We start from the raw sequence: 18,102 nt of genomic DNA, 5'->3' as shown, positions 1-18,102 counted from the left end.
ATTTTCAAACTTGGTCTTTTTTCAAAGTTGACATTAAATTTTAGAGAAATAATGCAATGTTTATGCCACCTCCATTTAATCAGTGGTTCGTGGTGAAATCAATTAAATGGAAGATCTAGGTTCAACCTTCCTGAATGTATTTTAAATCCCAGCTTTGATCAAAAGGTTGAGGAGAGTGGATTAAAAGCTGACTAAGTGAATGGCATAAGGCCTACTGTTTGTCTTTAGAGATCTTTTACATTAGTTGGAAGCACTAAGCTATCATAATTAAGGAAGACAGGACTGCTGTCTTTTCTGGGCAAGACATCCATTTGGAGGATGCACAGTCAGATTTTTGTTCTTCCTCTAGTTAGTTTTAGCATTTTAAGCTTTTGAAGGAACAGCCAAAACTATTATTTGAATTAGGAAGTCTCATAAATATGTAATTAGCAAACCTTGTGAGTCCATGGAATTATTTTATTGCTCATTATGCCTCATGAGAAGTTGAAAAGTAAAACAGGACAAGACAAAACACTTCCAGTATCTTTCAAGAAAATATAAAATTATGATAGAAATAACTGTCCCATCAACAATTTTCTTCATAAAACATAGAGATTCTAAAATTAAATTAAGGGTATCCTGTTAGCAAGCTTTTGAAAGGTAAGAGCCACTACATAAAAAGAAAGACAGCTTGGAAAATTTCTAGAGGGGTTTTATGCTTTGAAACTTCAGAGGCAGGCTCCAAGGATACTATATTTGCATCCTATAGATAGGAGAGTAAAATTATCAGTATAAATAACAGACTCTTCCCCAAAGCAGGCTTGATTCTCCACAGTTAGAACTGTGTCTAAATGGCTGAACTGCAACCTGAGAGAAGAGTTGTGGACAAACAGTGAAGAATGAAAGTGCATTTTCCAGAAGATATTAACATTGGTTCTATATATTCTAATTTTACCTGTGCTTCAAAGTATTAAAACACATTACTTTACATTCAGAATAAATCAGCTTTATCATTCATCCTTAATTCTTGGCTGTAAGCATGATACCTGTATAAAACTAACACTCAGATTACTCTGACAACAATGAATACATATCCTTTAATACAATATAAAGTATATAAAGTAGGTATCTTTGTGGAGCTTTCAAAATGTGAGTCAGATTGCTTACACCATCTTAAATATTTAAGCCACCAGCTTTGCAAATCATCCATAACAGGTGTCAACAAATACTCTGAATCACACCCTCACCTACTCTTCATCTTAATTTTTCTATTATACATAGAAATGTGAAAGCCCATCACTAATAATTATCTGTTTTATTCACTCAAACACATCATTTTCTTCTCCAAAGTGAGGTTTTTCCCACCAGCGAAGTAATGAATTTCTGAGCTGTTAAAGTACATTTTAAACAACCCCCAAAATGATACAGATACATTTAGAAGAAAGGCAATTTAAATATGAAGAGGCTGCATGGCAATAAATTATTAGGAGACTGACCTTTATAGCTTCCCATGCTGAAATAACAATCTGTTCTGCTTTCAGAAAGATGTGACACAAACTTTTCAATTAATTTTGCCAAAACTGCAAGAAAAAACCCATTAAAACATTAGAGGCAACAAAATATGGAAATACGTCACCTAAATAAGTGACAATATGTGGGAAAGTAAAGCTATTTAAATTCCTGCATATTTATTCATTTTTTATGGGAGAACAACTCAAAACATGCATTGCACTTTTACATTCCTAAAACCATTCCTAACTTAAATTAAATTTTAATAGCTTTATTGAGAATATATTCAGTGCAAACAGAAAGAGAATCTCATATTATCTTTATACCCTCCAAGGATTACTTCAGAATTTGTTACATGCTTTCAATATGAAATGAAAATTAACTATAATTAAACTATAATATCTTAACACATTTGTTTGTGTATGGAGACAGGAAAGAAAAACAATAAAACAAACTAACCACAAAACCAGCTAACCAACTAAAAACCCCAAATAAACCCAACAACCCACATAGAACAAAAAGCTGATACCATCCCAAAATTATGCTAACAAAAGCAATTGAAGTTTAAAGGGCTGTTTCCAAAAAAACCTCAATATAAAGAGGCTTATACCATCATAACATAAAAATTATTCACTTAAATTTATGCAATAGGAGTATTTCATTTGGGAAATATGCATTTAATGATGACCATAATGATCTTAATTTCTTGCTACAGAACTTTGAGTCTGCAGATACTGCATAGCTAAGTCTGATGCTGGTATCTGTTCACTAGGGAGGAAATCTTATCTCCCACCTTGAAAGGATGTTAGCCAGGAAGTTAGCAAGAACTCTTGGTGACAAATCGTTATCCAAACTGTCCCTGATTCCTCAATTCTGCAAGTCTGAGGCTATAGCAACTGAACATGTGACACCACACAAGTTTAAACAAAAGTTATGAGAAAGCCTTCACACAACCTGCATAGAAGAGGCCCACATGAGGTAAACCATATTAGGAATTTAGCATAGCAACAATGAACTTTTTTAATAAGTAAATGCTATCCTAAAACAGCTGCTGTTGACTCCATAAATAGAATGGATACTGATACTTCTCACAAGAATGCAAAGCAAGGGAGTGTATTTAGAGAGTAACAACTGCTGCTACCTGTGGGATATCCTGTTTAAAGACCATGCTACCATTTCCCAGGCAGCACTTCCAGCTAATAGCAATGAAGCTTCAGCTCCTGTTCCCCCATTCTTGCACGTAACTCCAGGCACCCACTGCCCAGGTGGGTTTGCTGGTTTTAAACTGAATATTCACAGCATTATAAAATGGCATGTGTTGGAAGGGACCATAAAGAACACCCAGTACCACTATATCCTTTAAGCGGACAGTGGCAGGAGCAGCTGCAACACTGCAAATGTGGCGGAGCAAAAACACATGCTGGAGGTGGAAATGGAGAAAGCTAGAAACCTCTTGAGCTAGCCATGATGACGGGAAAACTGATGAAAAGCAGTTAAAGAGCAGTGCAAGCTCCTTTGGGAATGAGGAGGAGGAGAAAGACAGAACTTCCACCCACAGTCTGATGCTTGTTATGCCACAAAAACAATGAAGAAAAAGATTATATAATAAAGACAATAGAGTATTTTTCCAATTATTTTAAGCTGACATACTAAAATTAAATCACAAATTTTTTTGGTCTTGATTAATTGCCTAAAACATTTACAGAAATTGATTTACACTGAATAAGCCCAGAAAAAGTTTGTAAAAGGTTGTGCTTAAACTAATGTGTGTAATGCTAAAAAAAGTTTCAGTACAACAGCTAAACATGAATTTACAGTTAGAGCTCCAACTCCAACAGTAACAAAATTAATTTTGCATTGCAAAGGACTACTAAATTAAAACTAAAAAGCTACACGTGTAATTTATATTCTTATGCACTCTTATAGTGAAAAGAAACTGCTAATTAAATATAATATAGCTATTTTTAATCATGGTTAATAAAACATATGGGGCTAAAAAAAACCAATTTACTGCATAGAAGAACAACAATTTATTATTTTTTGAAGAATATACAAACACACTAATCCTCACTAATATGCTTAGTGGAATTTGGCCCACAAGCAGCATAGCAAATATTTGTGTAAAATGAGCAAATGTGTCTATTCCTGAAACTGTAGACAGCAAAAAAGCAGAAATTAGACTTTAAATTTGTAACTAGCTATATGTTTACTGTAGGACTATTAGTACGGTGATTACTGAAATATGCCATACTGTAATAATAAATGGGAGCTATGTTAAGACTAAAATGTCCCATAATTCATAAATTTTTAAACCAAGTTGGGACATTGTACATTTCTTCCCTTTGTGTCATAAGGCATCCACATGTTTGACCTAACAGGTGAATACTTCAATTCAGTGCTTGAGTTAATAGAAGTGACTGTTCAGCTGCTAAGCACTATTTTGAAACTCAAGTACTAAATTGATTTTCACCATTTGAAAGTATTTATCTAAGTGCCTATAAGGATCTTTGAAAATATTTTAATCAAGTTTGAGGGACAAAGAATGTGTCTCAAAACACATGTGATTAATACATAAATAGAGGGAGGACACCGCCTTTTCCAAAGGAACATCCACGTGAAGTGACAAGCAGCTATTTTAATTTTTGTCTTTTACTACTGAATCATTTAGCTGCCATTTGGACACTTTAGAAACTGGTTCAGTGATTCCTCATTAATTGGAAAAGAAGACAAATGACATTTAGGCAGGTTCATTGTACAGTATAGTCAGTATTGCTGTAAAAGCCAAAATTTTCAGGTAGTTTAAACACAGTGAAAATGATGATTTTCTTAAATTATGGTAGCGTGACTGTATTAGTATTGAAGCTTTTAAGAGTCAAAATAAAGAGAATTTTATTTTAGGTGTGTATAATCATATATGAAATAAATGGAAATGATTTTAAATATCTTAAATTACTGCAGTATGCTCATAAAACACCTAGATTCCTGCAGGATTTTCTTTTTCCTTGAAGAAGTAGTGTACAAAAGGAAGGTAACTGAAACAGCTTCAAAACTGGGTAAGAACACTGCTTTGGAAAAAGCATGTGGTTAAAACTGTTTCAATAGGTAACAACCACAAGCACTAACCTAATTCCTACTCTGAAGGTTTTAAGCCAGAAAAGGTCAAAAAATGCAAAAAGCATCAGACTTTTTTAAATCCTCTAGTATAACTAGTGTTACTGGATCATATTCTATGACCCAGATGTTTCAGCGGCTTTTAAAAGAAAATACAAAGGATTCTTTTAACAGCAGTTCTGCTCTCAGGCACAAGGTGTGACTCCTGGGAATGGTCCAGTGCAGGAACAAGAGCTGGATTCAATGGTTCTTGATGGTCCCTTCTAACTCAGCTGATTCTGTGACTTCAGTTAGAGGCTAGAAATTCAAGATTCTAAGATAATCTTAGATTACTTTTTTGCAAGAGTAGTGTCAGAAATTTTTAACTCCATCAACCATATTTCAGTTTAATAAATATATGAAAAACAGAGTTAGCAATTTCATTATTGATGGCAACAAGGAGGACTTTCAATTATCATATATTAAAATGACAAATGAACAATGTACATTTTCTCTGAAAAGAAGAAAAGTTAATAAAAATTCTGTCAGTGCTTCCATTAGAGATATATATTTATGTAACATATGCAATGTTCAAATATTTTCCTTATTAATGGAAAAAACAGCCCTTTAAATCCAAACCAAATCTTTACACACCTGCATGCACATTCACATGCACTTGCACTGCTTAGAGTGGTTCCAAACTGATTTGGGGGACAGAAGAAAGAATTTCTGCTCTGAAATTGTTCTTTCTGCATAACATAAAGGCCCACTGTTCCATTTGAATTCTGACACAAGCTTCCTTGGAAAATCAAGGACATAAAAAGGCAAACTTCTATTCTATATTATTCTAAAAGCTTCTTTTGGAAATACAGTATCAGCATTTTGTTATCCTGAAATAAATCAGCACACAACAGTCACTGGTTCTTTATCCTATGGGGAAATCCTGTAGTTAGTTTCAAGTTTTTGTTGCAATTGCTAAAGGCTGCAGCACACATACATCACAATGACACAGCCTCAAAGACTCATTGTATTTTTTGTCAACAAGTTTTGATAGAGCTATCTTAGATGATGCAGAGTTCACAAAATATTAAAGGATTCCAGAACACTGTGTTGACTAACCACTCTGCTTCCATCAAACATTTCATTTACGAAAGCTGAAGAAAATTCCTGTTTTACTGTAAGTTCTCACATGCAAGATCAAGAGCTGCTATCTTTTCTTTTCTTGATTGGTTGATTTTTATTTTTTTAAAAAAACAACAATTTGGAGGTAAATTAATAGGCCTAAAGAATGCTGCAGATCAAAATCCAGATCCTCAGAGAGACAGGTGATGGAAAATCTGAAAGACTATGGAGCAAGTAATTTTAGCTGAATTTACTATCCCTATCCATATCACATATGAAAGCTTGAGAAGAATAGGATTTGGGAACAGAATATCTCATTATGAGGGAAGAATGTTAGCATATAATTGATATTATCTCTGCAACACCCTTAATTTATTTTGCTTTGGGTTCAAAGTCTCCTAAAAGGGGAGAGAAATAAGGCTGTTGAATCTGTCCAGAAGTCAGCTGCTGATACAACATCAACTGGGAACAGATGAAAAAAGAAGTTGCTGGAATGGCAAACAACAGAAATGCCTTCTGCCATATCTGAAGCACGAAAAGGAGAAGATAATTCAAAAAGGCATGGCTAAAATAGTCAAGATGAGTTCAAGAGAAAAAAAAAAAACGCAAAACCATAAGCCACCTCTCTCTCAATCATCTGAACTATTTGAACATGCACTAGGCTAAGCCTAGATTCATACAGAGTAATAATTTTCTACATAAATCTAAGCTCAGAGGAGTTGATTTGCTCGCTTCTTTTTCTGCCAAATCTTAGATGCCTGTACACAGAAAGCTATTTTCAAGATGTACTAAGGACACTTCAGGGAGGCTACAAGTACTATAAGGAGCGCTCCAAAAAATCCAAGATAACCAAAGGCTCTGACCATGGTTCTCTAGCTGATAAGTGACCCAAAGAAAACAATAGCTATACACCCTAACACCCACAAATCTGTGGCACCTTTAAGGAAGGAATGACTGGAAGCTTATTGTGCTTAGACCAACAGACTGTAGGAGCTGGTTAACTACAATATGTTTTGCTTTGAGGAGACCAAAAAAATTCCAGACTTTCAGTCCTAACACATTAAAAGACATGCAAGCCTGAGGACGGTTTGTATCCCCTTTTAGAAGTTAAATAAAGCCTTTCAAAACTGTATCTTGATGTTTAAGCACAGAAATTATTTAAAAGCTACAGTTGGAGGTGATGCTTTAGCAGAGAAAACACCAATCTAAGGCCATCCCAAAAGAATGCATTACCAAAGCATTTAGCACAAAAGTATTGACAAGTTAATGGGAGAGTAATCAGCATGGGAACAGTGAATTAGAGATATTGATAATGTATAGTTTGCTCAAGAATTTTTGGATGGAGTTCAAGCAGGTTCTATAGATTCAGAATCTGGTAATCGTGACATGAGATCACAGAAAATTTTAAACAAATCAATACACATTACACTATACAGTCATTGAATCTAATGTTGTCTTTGCTTGTTATATTTTGGTTTGACTCCTGTTCCTGTCAGTCCCCCTTAAAATGGGCCCAGTACAGAAAGCACAAGTGTACATCTTTGTTCTGTAAACCATGGAGATTGCTCCATCTGTAACTATAGAGAAAGCTTTGATTTCTGGGCATCTGGACTGAAGTCACTCACTCCTCTGAAATCTGGGAGAGCTTCACATGCTGCAAAAGATACACAGTAGCACAGCTGTCTCTTGTAAAATGGATTTTCTTGTGAAAGTGAACATGATGCTGTCTTAAATCACAGAGCTGCAGATATTTTGCTCCTTCTGAAATATCTCCAAGCAGATACAGAACTGAAGAGCTTTGAAACAGCCAGTTGTATTAATTGCTTATCTAAATAATATAAAGGGAAACCTTGGGCACCTATAAGCAAGTTAGACTACATACTGACCATCTGACCATAATCAGAATTCCTAAGGGAAAGGAATCCAGCAATTTCTGAGAACACCTTGGTTCTTTATGGCAACACAAGCTTATATGACATCACAAGGGAATTATTCTACTGATTTATGTCATATAGATGATCTGTGTTTTTGCTTTGGCTACTTTGTTTTTTTAACTGAGCTATAGCAATGCTCCTGCATTATCACACTGATCATTAGAAATGCATATGAAAATAAAGAAAAACCTGAATGAATGGGTTCTTTGATAGTATGGCTTATTTCTGATATTTTTATTGAAATTTCCCATTAATATAATTTCCCAATCCATGTTAACTCATTCACTGATCTCTAAGCATCTGTTTTCTTTCAGGCTTTCTTTTTCATTTTCTCAACAGCTCAATAATGGACCCTTTAGAGATCTGTAACAAAGACTTGTATTTGAGCCCTCTTTTTCTGTCAAACTTCACTGACAACATAAAGGGATAACAGTCATAAAGAGAAAAATAGGACATAAAAGCATAAACCTTATTTTCTTGGGAACATCCCATTGAAATGGCTTTTATAATCAACACAAAATTATGGACTACTTGTATAGATAATGTACTCCTCAATGAAAATAAGAAGAGTTGCTTACTAGTGGCATTTTGCCCACTTTCTTTGTAAAACCTCTTAACTCATACTCACTTGGTCCAGTGATGCTATCTGGTTTGGTTTTCATGACTTTGCAGAACTGCTTTCTACAAATTTCTGCCCACTCAGTTGGCTTGTCTGGACTTTTCAAGACTTTTAAGAGCTTGTCAAGATCTTTATCTAGAAGAAATGAAAAATTGGTGTTATTATATAATGATCATACACTGACAGAATAGTTTGAGTTGAAAGATCATGTAACCCCAATTCCACTGCCACGTATATTTTGGCAGACCTCATAAGACTACATAAATATGTCTTTTCCTAAGACAAACTGGAGAAGCAGTCCTAAAGCTGATGACATTCTGCTTTATACAAAACAGACATATTCTTTCTGCTTACTGGTGGGGTTTTGTGCTTATTTTGGCTGGGGTAGAATTAATTTTCTTTGCAGTGGTGGGTACAGGGCTGTGTTTTGGATTAGTGCTGAACACAGAGTTGATAATCTAGAGATGTTCTAGAGATCCTTCTTACACAGACTCTGCCTTTTCTTCTTTCATACTGCTACCCTGGCAAGGAGGCTGGGGGTGTGTGGGAAACTGGGAGGAGACACAGCTGGGACAGGAGACCAAAACTGACCAAAGGGATATTTTACACCATATGATATGCCCAGGTGGGGATATAAAGTGGTGGGGAGAAAGAGGAAGGGGAGGAACATTCAGAGTGATGTTGACATTATGACAGTTGACATGGTGGTGTTCAGTCAAAGGTTAGACTCAATGACATCCGAGGTATTTTCAAACCTAATTGATTCTGTGTTTGTGTTTGTCTCCCTAAGTAACCATTACGAATGATGGGGTCAGGCCCTCCTGCAGATGGCTCAACACCTGATTGCCACCAGAATGCAGTGAATTAATTCCTTGTTTTGCTTTGTCTGTGTGCATGGCTTTTGTTTTTCTATTATACTATCATAGAATAAGCCGTGTTGGAAGGGACCCATCGGGATCATCAAATTCAACTCCTGGCCCTATGCAGGGCACCCCAAAAATCACACCATGTGCCTGAGAGCATTGTCCAAACACTTCTTGAACTCATAAAGGCTTGTTGCTGTGACCACTTCCCTGAGAAGCCTGTACCAGTACCCAATTGCCCTCTGGATGAATAGGATTTTCCTGATATCTAGTCTAAACCTCCCCTGACTCAGCATCATTCCATTTCCTCAAGTCCTATCATTGATCACAAGTGTGAAAAGATCTGTGCCTGCCCTTCCACTTCCACTCATGAGAATGTTGAAGACCACAGTGAGGTCTTCCCTCAGTCTCCTCCAGGCCAAAAAACCAAGTGGATCTCAACCACTCCATGTAAGGCTTCCCCTTCTGGCCTTCACCATCCTCACTGCCCTCTTTTGGGCACTCTAATAGCTTAATGTCTTTTTTTATGTTGTGGTGCCCCAAACTACCCCCAGAACTTGAGGCGAGGCTGCCCCAGTGCAGAACAGAGAGGGATAAGCCCCTCCTTGCCCAGCTGACAATGCTGTGCCTGATGTCCCCCAGGACAGGATTGGCCTTCCTGGCTGCCAGAGCACAGGTAACGTGGCTCCTGAAGTACTTGATACTGCTATGAAATCTCTTCTGGCCATCTTGAGGGGAAAAATAAAGATGGTACCTGAGACAAGAAAAGTGCACATGCATTTGCTCTGTGTACAATTCCTCTGCTGTTGGATCATGCAGTTCCTATCATTTATCTTGAATAGATAATGGAACCTACATAAAGTATTCGCTAGGGTGATGAAAATTCTTTATACCTCACAAGATCTTCTTTATCCTGTTTCTACATTTTGGATACTATAGAAATGAATGTTGCCATGAAAGGTGACTCCTCTTATTGAAGTGTTGTCCTAGGGTGACTTTATGATTCTTGTATCCCCAATCATCTCTTCTGTTTATGCTGGATATTAAGTTCTGCACCTTTAAGACCGGTTCTAAGAATGAGAGGGGGAAGAAGCAGTGCTCAGTTTATTTGCAAACACTGCACTTGCTCCACCGCATTCCTGCTCCCGGACTGTGCTGTCTGCAGCACAGACAGGGACAGAGCTCACCTTTACTTTTAGTTCATTATTTTCCCTAGCTGAGGCAGAGAAGCTCCCCAGACTGTGGCTTTTCTTTTCCTGGAACTGCTCAGCCTGCTCTGGACCGAAAGCCCAGACAAACCCCAGAGCTCACAGCTGTGGCCCAGCGGGGCCGGGACGCGGCACTTTCCAGCGCAGGAGGGACTCACACCAGCCTGAGCGAGCCGAGCTACACCCCACGAGAAGGACTCTCTCTCTGCATTTGCCATCTCTTCAGAACAGCAACAGGTTCCATTGGTTAACAGTATTCATTTTCTCATGTTTGTGAATACTTTGCTTGTTAAATAAACAGATCTTTTTCCACTTTTCTCCAAGCAGATTTTTTTCTCCTGAACTGGTGGGAGGAGGGGCTGCTTGAATTTGCTTTCTAGAGGGACCCCTTCAGAAGTTTCCTCCTTAAATTAGCCCTAAACCAGGACAAGTGCCAACTATTTGTTTGAGCCAGTCTATGGATATTTAGAATATTTGCTGTCACTTCTGCTTATTTATAGCATTTCTGTTTCAAAACACTCTTTTCAAATTATCTTATTCTTTTAAGATTATTATTTATTATTATAATAATATTATTATCATTAAGAATATTTTCAACAGAATTATGATTTTGTATGTAATTTAATTTAAACTCATCTAAAGACCTTAATGATTTCTAATTAGTAGTGTGTAGCCCTGCCATTGGAATTCATTATACAGTACATAACATTTCAAAACAATCTTATTATAGTAACTTAATTATTATCATTAATAATGGCCCCAAATTAATTAACCAGAAATTTCTTTGTTATCCTCAAATAAATAAGTTCTAGTGTCTTCCCAAATAACACGCAGTGATGCTTAGAACAGCTTATTTATGAAAATTTCATGTGAAGGATTTAACTCTTGCAGCATAATCAGTATGATTTCTAGTTCTTCCTCTGCAATTTTTTGTTATTTCTGAAACAGGTGAGTATTGAAAAAAATCCTAGAACTGCAAAGAAACACATCTCGATATGAGCTAAACAGTTATTTTACTTCCCAAGGATTGCAGTAATTCAATTTGGCAGACAAGGACCAGAGACTCCAAGCTGAGATTTAATCAGGACCAGAGACCCATGCAACCACAATAGTGTGGTGCAGTCATGTATTTAATATATCCATTACAAACTGTAACTGGTATCGTATTGTGGAAACTTACTGTAGCTTATTTTCTTCCAGGTAAACCACCTGCTTCCCTTAGGTTGTCATTAAATGCGGACTATCACTTCCACCAGCAGGTCATCACAGTAAAAAAAAAAAAAAGACAGAACCTTGGGGTTTTTTTGGAATGACAATGGTTTACAAAAACTCATGATATCAAAAATGCCAGCTCACTTTCACAATTTAGTAGGCAACAATAACTTTCCCAACAGTATTACCTTGCAGCTGAAACTTAAGCAACAACACAGTTCTGGGCTATGCACATTACATGTTTCTGAGGGCAGGCTGTCACACTACCACTACGACTAGAGGTATTCTAAACAGAACAACACCAAGAAACAGAAGTCCTACTTTTATTTCTTCTCTTTTCTGATTTGTCACTATATGAGTTCACTAGTTATCATAAATTAATGACCTGAATTTTATTTTTTTCCTGAAAAAATACTAGACCTGCTGAATAATGTGAAGAATAGAAGGTGAGGGAACATGGGATGGAGAAAAAAAAGAGAAGAGAAAATATGAGGAAGAAAATGACTAAGACCTTCCTCTACTGACGCTAGCAAACTTTTAAATATGGTCATGATTGAAAAGAAGCTAATGTCAATTTAATTAATCTACTGCACTCCTCTCATCTTCATATGTGGTTAAATTTTGGCATCCCATCTCTTGCTTGGACTTATACTGTGCTAGCATTGGCTGTTCTGTTGTAATCCCATGAAAAAAAAAGCCAAAACCCCCACATCTACTAGTTTATGAAGCTCTGAAATTGTAGCATAAATAAGCTACACATACATGCATGTATGGAATCTAATCATACTACATACTACATCATAATTGCAAATTTAAATTGATCTCCCTTTTCTAAAAGATGCTGCTTTATATTTCTTCTAATAATTCTTCAGCTAGCTTGTTTAGCTCTTCAAATGCAAGTAAGAACTAGAAAAATTCATCAATGTTTTAGAAAACACAAGAAAAGCAACAAGCCCCTTCTCATCTGACTGTGCTTTGTGGTAGAAGTGTTTTTTTTGTGATTAATAACTAAGACCTGTAAATCCATGCATATCTTATTCAAAATCTAAACTGAGAGATGAATAACCTGACTACAATTTATTTGACATAGAAACAAATCTGTACAGAGATATATAATTTAGGAAACTTCATTTGCATTTCTACTTACTACTCATTCATCTTTTTTTAACTGACTGGACTTAAAAGGAAAAGGCAATAGTCTCATACATGAATACCATGACCATGAATACCAAATATAAATAGGAGAACAAGTGAAAGAAGTGTAGGTGATAAAGGCATTTATGTGACAGGGAAGATGACTGATTCTTTGACAGAGAAAGTTTAGAAAAAAAATTAATGAGACTGCTAATACTAGGTATTAAAAAAAAAAAAGTCTGAAATCAGATTTAGAAAACAAAACCAAACAAAACAATCAAGAAACCCTCAATGAAATCAAAACTGAAACATGGCAGCAAGTTCCCATTCAATTTAGAAGTATAAAGCAACAAACACAGAGAACAGTGGCTGAGATAAAGTATCAAAATATTTTTGATAAGATATAGCCACAGACTTTTGGACTGTAGAAGAAAATAAGATTAATGAATGGTGGGATACCCAAGTTTAGGGAAATGCTAAGCAGTGAATGCATCGTTGCAGGACATTTAGGGACAATATTCTTCAGACACAGTCATTACCAACTGTCATAACTTCAGAGCTAGGACTAGAAAAGGAAAACATATTCTGTGCAAATACAGGAGTGAATATTACCATTTAATAGCCTTCTAAATGGTTTAACTTTTAATAATCTACACTATAATTAACACAACAAGTAAAAAAAAAAAACAAAAACTTTTCACAGTTGTATGCTGAATATGAAAGGATTATATCATTCTTTGAAAACCACTTAATAGCTCTTCCTCAAATTACCTTAATGAAACAATAACTGAACAGTTAAAACAAGAAAATCAACAGGCTACCTTGCTGCAGTGTAAACAGGTAGAAATGGCAGAATTAATTTTCATATATAAATAATGATCCACGTAATCATTTGAAGTTTCACTATAAATTACCTTTGACAGAAGTGAATCAATAATATACTACTATCCAATAGTTTTCAAACTCTAACTACCAGCTGAAATGATTAGAGCATATTAATATACAATCAACCAAATTTATTTTTCCATAAATCCTTTCCTGCAGACCCATATACCACACAGACAAACACCTAACAACTGTAAACACTGATACACTACAAACTTTCCTCAAATACAAATATATTTTTTGAGTGAGTCTGCTTACTTAAGTGTCCCCATGAAATGGAAGAGATACTCCACTACTCAAATTCAGTTACTAAATTTACCAACACAAATTACATTAGAGTCCTTTTTTATTCAGTGAATCAAAATATGCACTTGCCAGCGTCTGTGATCACCGTAATTATATGAATAAAAGCAAGAGTGTTAAAAAAAGAGTTATGTTAGAGTCTTCTGCCTTGGTGCTGGTAAACATGTTCCATACACTGTCAGAATTACCACTGCTCTGCTTTTTATTACAGCTCATTAGTTCTCCTCCCTTTGCACCCCAGACTGAACCATAAGGTGTCAGTGTTGCACATTTACCACTTCAAAAGAATTTGTAGAATAAAAACCCTACCCACTTCTTGCGTTTTCATGCTAGAAAACTAAGTGTGAACAAGTCCTTTTAAGTAAACACCCCTCATAAGCTACTTTCAGTTTTATCCATGGTTTCCATTATACCAGATACAGTCACAGGATAAATGAAGTCCAGGGATCTAGAAATGAAGCTTCCTTTTCCCTGATCTAGTTTGGCCACACTAGTTCCATAATGTTCTGTTATGGCATCTGTCATTCAACTCCATTTAAAGGGAGGGTTAGAAACAGAAGTATTAGCAGTATCATATTCAAGAGCACATCTGAAAATAATTTTTTTTTACTCTCACCAGCCATCTCCAATATCTATTATATAAATATATTAAAAAATCAACTCAGGTTACTTTTTTTAAACCTGCCATCACAATTACGTGATGGATATAGGATGGATATAGGATCTTTGCATTTTCAGAAAGAAAGAAAAGGTAAGCTTCTCTTGAGGTGTCCATGTCTCTTGAACAATAAAAGGACACAAATAAGAGTCAGGACAGACAGAATAAAACCTACAGATACAGCTTTTTCAGCCAAAGAAATTATACATTCTTTAACAGTACTAAGAATCCACTAGTCTTAATTATTCATGTCATAGAAACACTCAAAATAAGAGGACTGGAATGATACCTCACAGGTTACATAATGAAATACCACAGTATGAAATTTGAGCACAGACAGGTTCAGGGAACCAGAGACATTGAGCTGGCCTTCAAGACTTGTCAACAGATACAATGAAGCAGTCATGCATTCCCACTCACACCATGGCTGCAGAACCCTTGCCAGTCAAAAGTCTGTGTGAACCCTGTCCATCTCCTTGCACTAAAGCAGAATGAAAATTTAAGAAGTATTTTTCTAAACTCCAGACAATCTCCAAACACACAATATGCATTCTGACTATTCACAACAAAGTTGTAAGATCTTATATAAATGTATCTCATGGATCCATCTCGTAATCATATTTTTAACCTCTCTTTCTGAAAGAAAACATCTATCACTTCTATATCATAGTGCTTAAAAATATAGTTCACACATTCTCCATTTTCTATTCATGCTCTTGATTTCTTTTTTTGCAAGCACCACAACAGCAATTTATGAATTTCATTCTTTTATTTTTTTGATCTATTTATTCTAAGGCTTTCTTTCAAAATAACTTACATATCCTGAAAGCTTCAATCTGACAAATCATATGTTCACAGTTCAGTGATTTGTTGTTTTTTTTAACCTAGTACTGAAATAGAACACTTTCAATGGTTTATTTCCCTTTTATTTTCAAACAAGAAACACATAATATTTTGACTCCACTACCAAACCTTCTGTTCATTTTGCAGTTATACAATCTTTTACTTCTGTTACCATTAACATGAAAAATTTGCAAACCTTTGAAACTTCATTTCGGCAGATTTACTGTGAGCCAAAGTTTTTACCTAAGTTTTCTTAGTTGGCTCTCACCCACAAAAGTGACAACTCTAATATCAGTTTCATTATCCCACTGGGTAATGATGAGCAACAAAATTATTCTGAACAAGAGAACACAGGGATCCTTTGAATACGTCATGAGAATAATAATAATACAAAATGTGTTTCCAGCCCAGGAGTGGTACTACTGCCTCCTTGAAGACACCCACTTTACCATTATCTGATTGCTGTCTTATGAAACTTGCCTTGGGAAGCCTGGAACAGTATTAAAAAGCTAAGATACAGAAAACTTCCTTCTTTTAAAACTTATATGGCCTTTCCTCTGGTCAGAGCAGGAAATCAACTTTTAAATTTTTTTCACCCAGATATATACAAACAGACTATTTTATAGTCCACAGTTCATGTAGAATTTCTATCACTTCTGTAAATCTGTCTCTGCTAATGATATTCATAAATAATTTCTAATAAGTTCATCTCAGGGATAGAGTAAACATGAACAAATACAATGAATTATTTATTTACCAAACCATTGACCAGATTCTCCTCCATTGTCTATGCAAACTAAAACCTTTAAACAGTTTCTCTGTGTGAAATAAACTGCTGTGCCTAGGTAGTTCTTCAAAGGATTCTTCAGTCTGCTCACATTCCAAATTGATGTTCAGTGTGGAAACCAACTATCCTAAGCACTGTCTATTTCACACACCACCAAGCTCTGTAAACACAGGGATGTGAATCACGAAAATAGTGTACAAAAAACTCTGCAGTTTAAGCAAACTGTCTTGCTTCAGTTACTAGAGAGATGATATAAATGTACCTTATGAGTCACCCACCAGAGACGAGCCAGGAGGTTAATCTTGAAGTTTGCATAAGAATTAGATTACCAAACAGAGCTTTGCAGATTGACAGCTGCACAAAGCCAAACAAGCAAAACCAAACCAACTTATTTAGCTACAATTGCAGCCAACACTGAAATAACCTTAAATACTTAATGAGATTATAATCTGTGGGATGTGAGGGTGGGGAGCAGAGTGCAGGGAGAAAGGAAAAAGAAATTTTTTTAAATTGACTGAGATGTTTTCATGAAATCTACACTGCTTGTGTGCTTTCTTCATACCTTGTCTGAATTCATCTTTCCTAGGTATTTCTGCAAGATAGCACTTTGGCACAGGCAATGATGAAAACATTGGCCAAGGATATAGACCACTGCCCTAAAAACAGGACCAGAAACAAATTAATTTAGCAGAAAAATTAATAGCTTTTTCTCGATTAACATGCAAAGGTACAGTTCCTAGAATTACTGCCTATGCACTAAAATTATGCTTGATACTACAATTTCCAATGAGATGTGCTATAACTAAAAAAAAGATAGAAAATCCTAAAAGCGTTTGAGAATATAATTTTTTATGGTGTATATTCCACTGACAGTTTTGATTTTACAGTTCCTTTTTTCAACCATGAAGGAAATTGGAAGTTTTATAAAAATTATTAAAAAAATCCCCAACAACCTACTAAACTGTATTTCCACCTTTATACATTGCTTTAGGTGTCTTTGTTGTGCTGACAGTAATCTGCATTTCATTTGTATGAGACTGACAGCCAGTAAGAAGTAGAACATTTAAAGAAGTTGCTTAACAAACACTCCATTGTTAAAACATCAATGAAAGCTCCACGTATTAGATGCTGCATATGAAAATCCAAGCATGGAAAAAATATTAAATACAATGAAGATAAATGGAAAGCTAGTAAAGAAAACACAGAAATTTAAAAGTAAAAGAAAAAAATCACAGACAAATTGTATTTGCTTAAAAGTAACATTAAAATGGAGCAAAATAAACATGTCATCAGAATGTAATATGTCCTAGGTACATGACAATCCCCAGACAGCAGGAGCAATGTATTTGCTCAGTGTATCCCTTCTTTAAAATGTTAACACTTCATAAAGCTAAAGGTGTTCCAGTGCTAAATAATTTTTCATATGCTGAATTATCAGCAAAAATGTTCAGTTAATGAAGGCAGATGTTACAGAAAGAGAAACTTGTAAACTTTAGGTTCTAACCTTATCTAATTCTCTCAAAGGCAAAATCCTTTCCTGTGGTCCTCCGATCAGATTTATCCTTACAAGAACATGGTTTCTCTCCACTGACAGACCATCAATTATAAAAACTCTGTGGAAAAAAAACCCAAACAAAACACAACAAAATTTGAAACTTTGATGAACTGACTATTTAATTTTAAAAAAATTAAAGAAGCAAGAATATTTTGAGAAACATACTGGAGTTAAAACACAGCCTGGAATACATACAGGCATAAATAAACAGAAATATGAAGCATTTTGAGATGTCTCCAAGCATTGTTCTAACTTTGTGCTTCCCTACCTGATTAGAAACATTTGAGCAAGTACCAGACCCAAAAGAGTAGAAAATCCCACAAGTTTTCTTATGTCATATAAAAATTATATAATTAGGGCAGTGACAGTTAATCTACCATCAAAATTTGTTCTTTAATTGG

The 18,102-nt window shown here is 35.5% G+C and overlaps 1 protein-coding gene across 2 annotated transcripts in view; it reads right to left on the bottom strand.

Annotated features, from left to right (window-relative positions):
• TBC1D32 (TBC1 domain family member 32) overlaps positions 1-18,102 on the bottom strand; it is a 74,491-nt gene that overhangs the window by 15,686 nt on the left and 40,703 nt on the right. For both annotated transcript variants that reach the window (XM_015622857.1, XM_015622859.2), the window contains exons 25-28: positions 17,651-17,759; positions 16,709-16,802; positions 8,263-8,388; positions 1,476-1,559 (exon numbers count right to left, since the gene is read on the bottom strand). In XM_015622857.1, the coding sequence (XP_015478343.1) occupies positions 1,476-1,559; positions 8,263-8,388; positions 16,709-16,802; positions 17,651-17,759 (413 nt within the window). The remainder of the gene's footprint in view (positions 1-1,475; positions 1,560-8,262; positions 8,389-16,708; positions 16,803-17,650; positions 17,760-18,102) is intronic.

The sequence above is a fragment of the Parus major genome, chromosome 3, assembly GCF_001522545.3.
Source record: "Parus major isolate Abel chromosome 3, Parus_major1.1, whole genome shotgun sequence".
Taxonomy (NCBI): domain Eukaryota; kingdom Metazoa; phylum Chordata; class Aves; order Passeriformes; family Paridae; genus Parus; species Parus major.
Note: the sequence above shows the minus strand (reverse complement) of the source record. Positions and strands in the feature narration are given on the sequence as shown.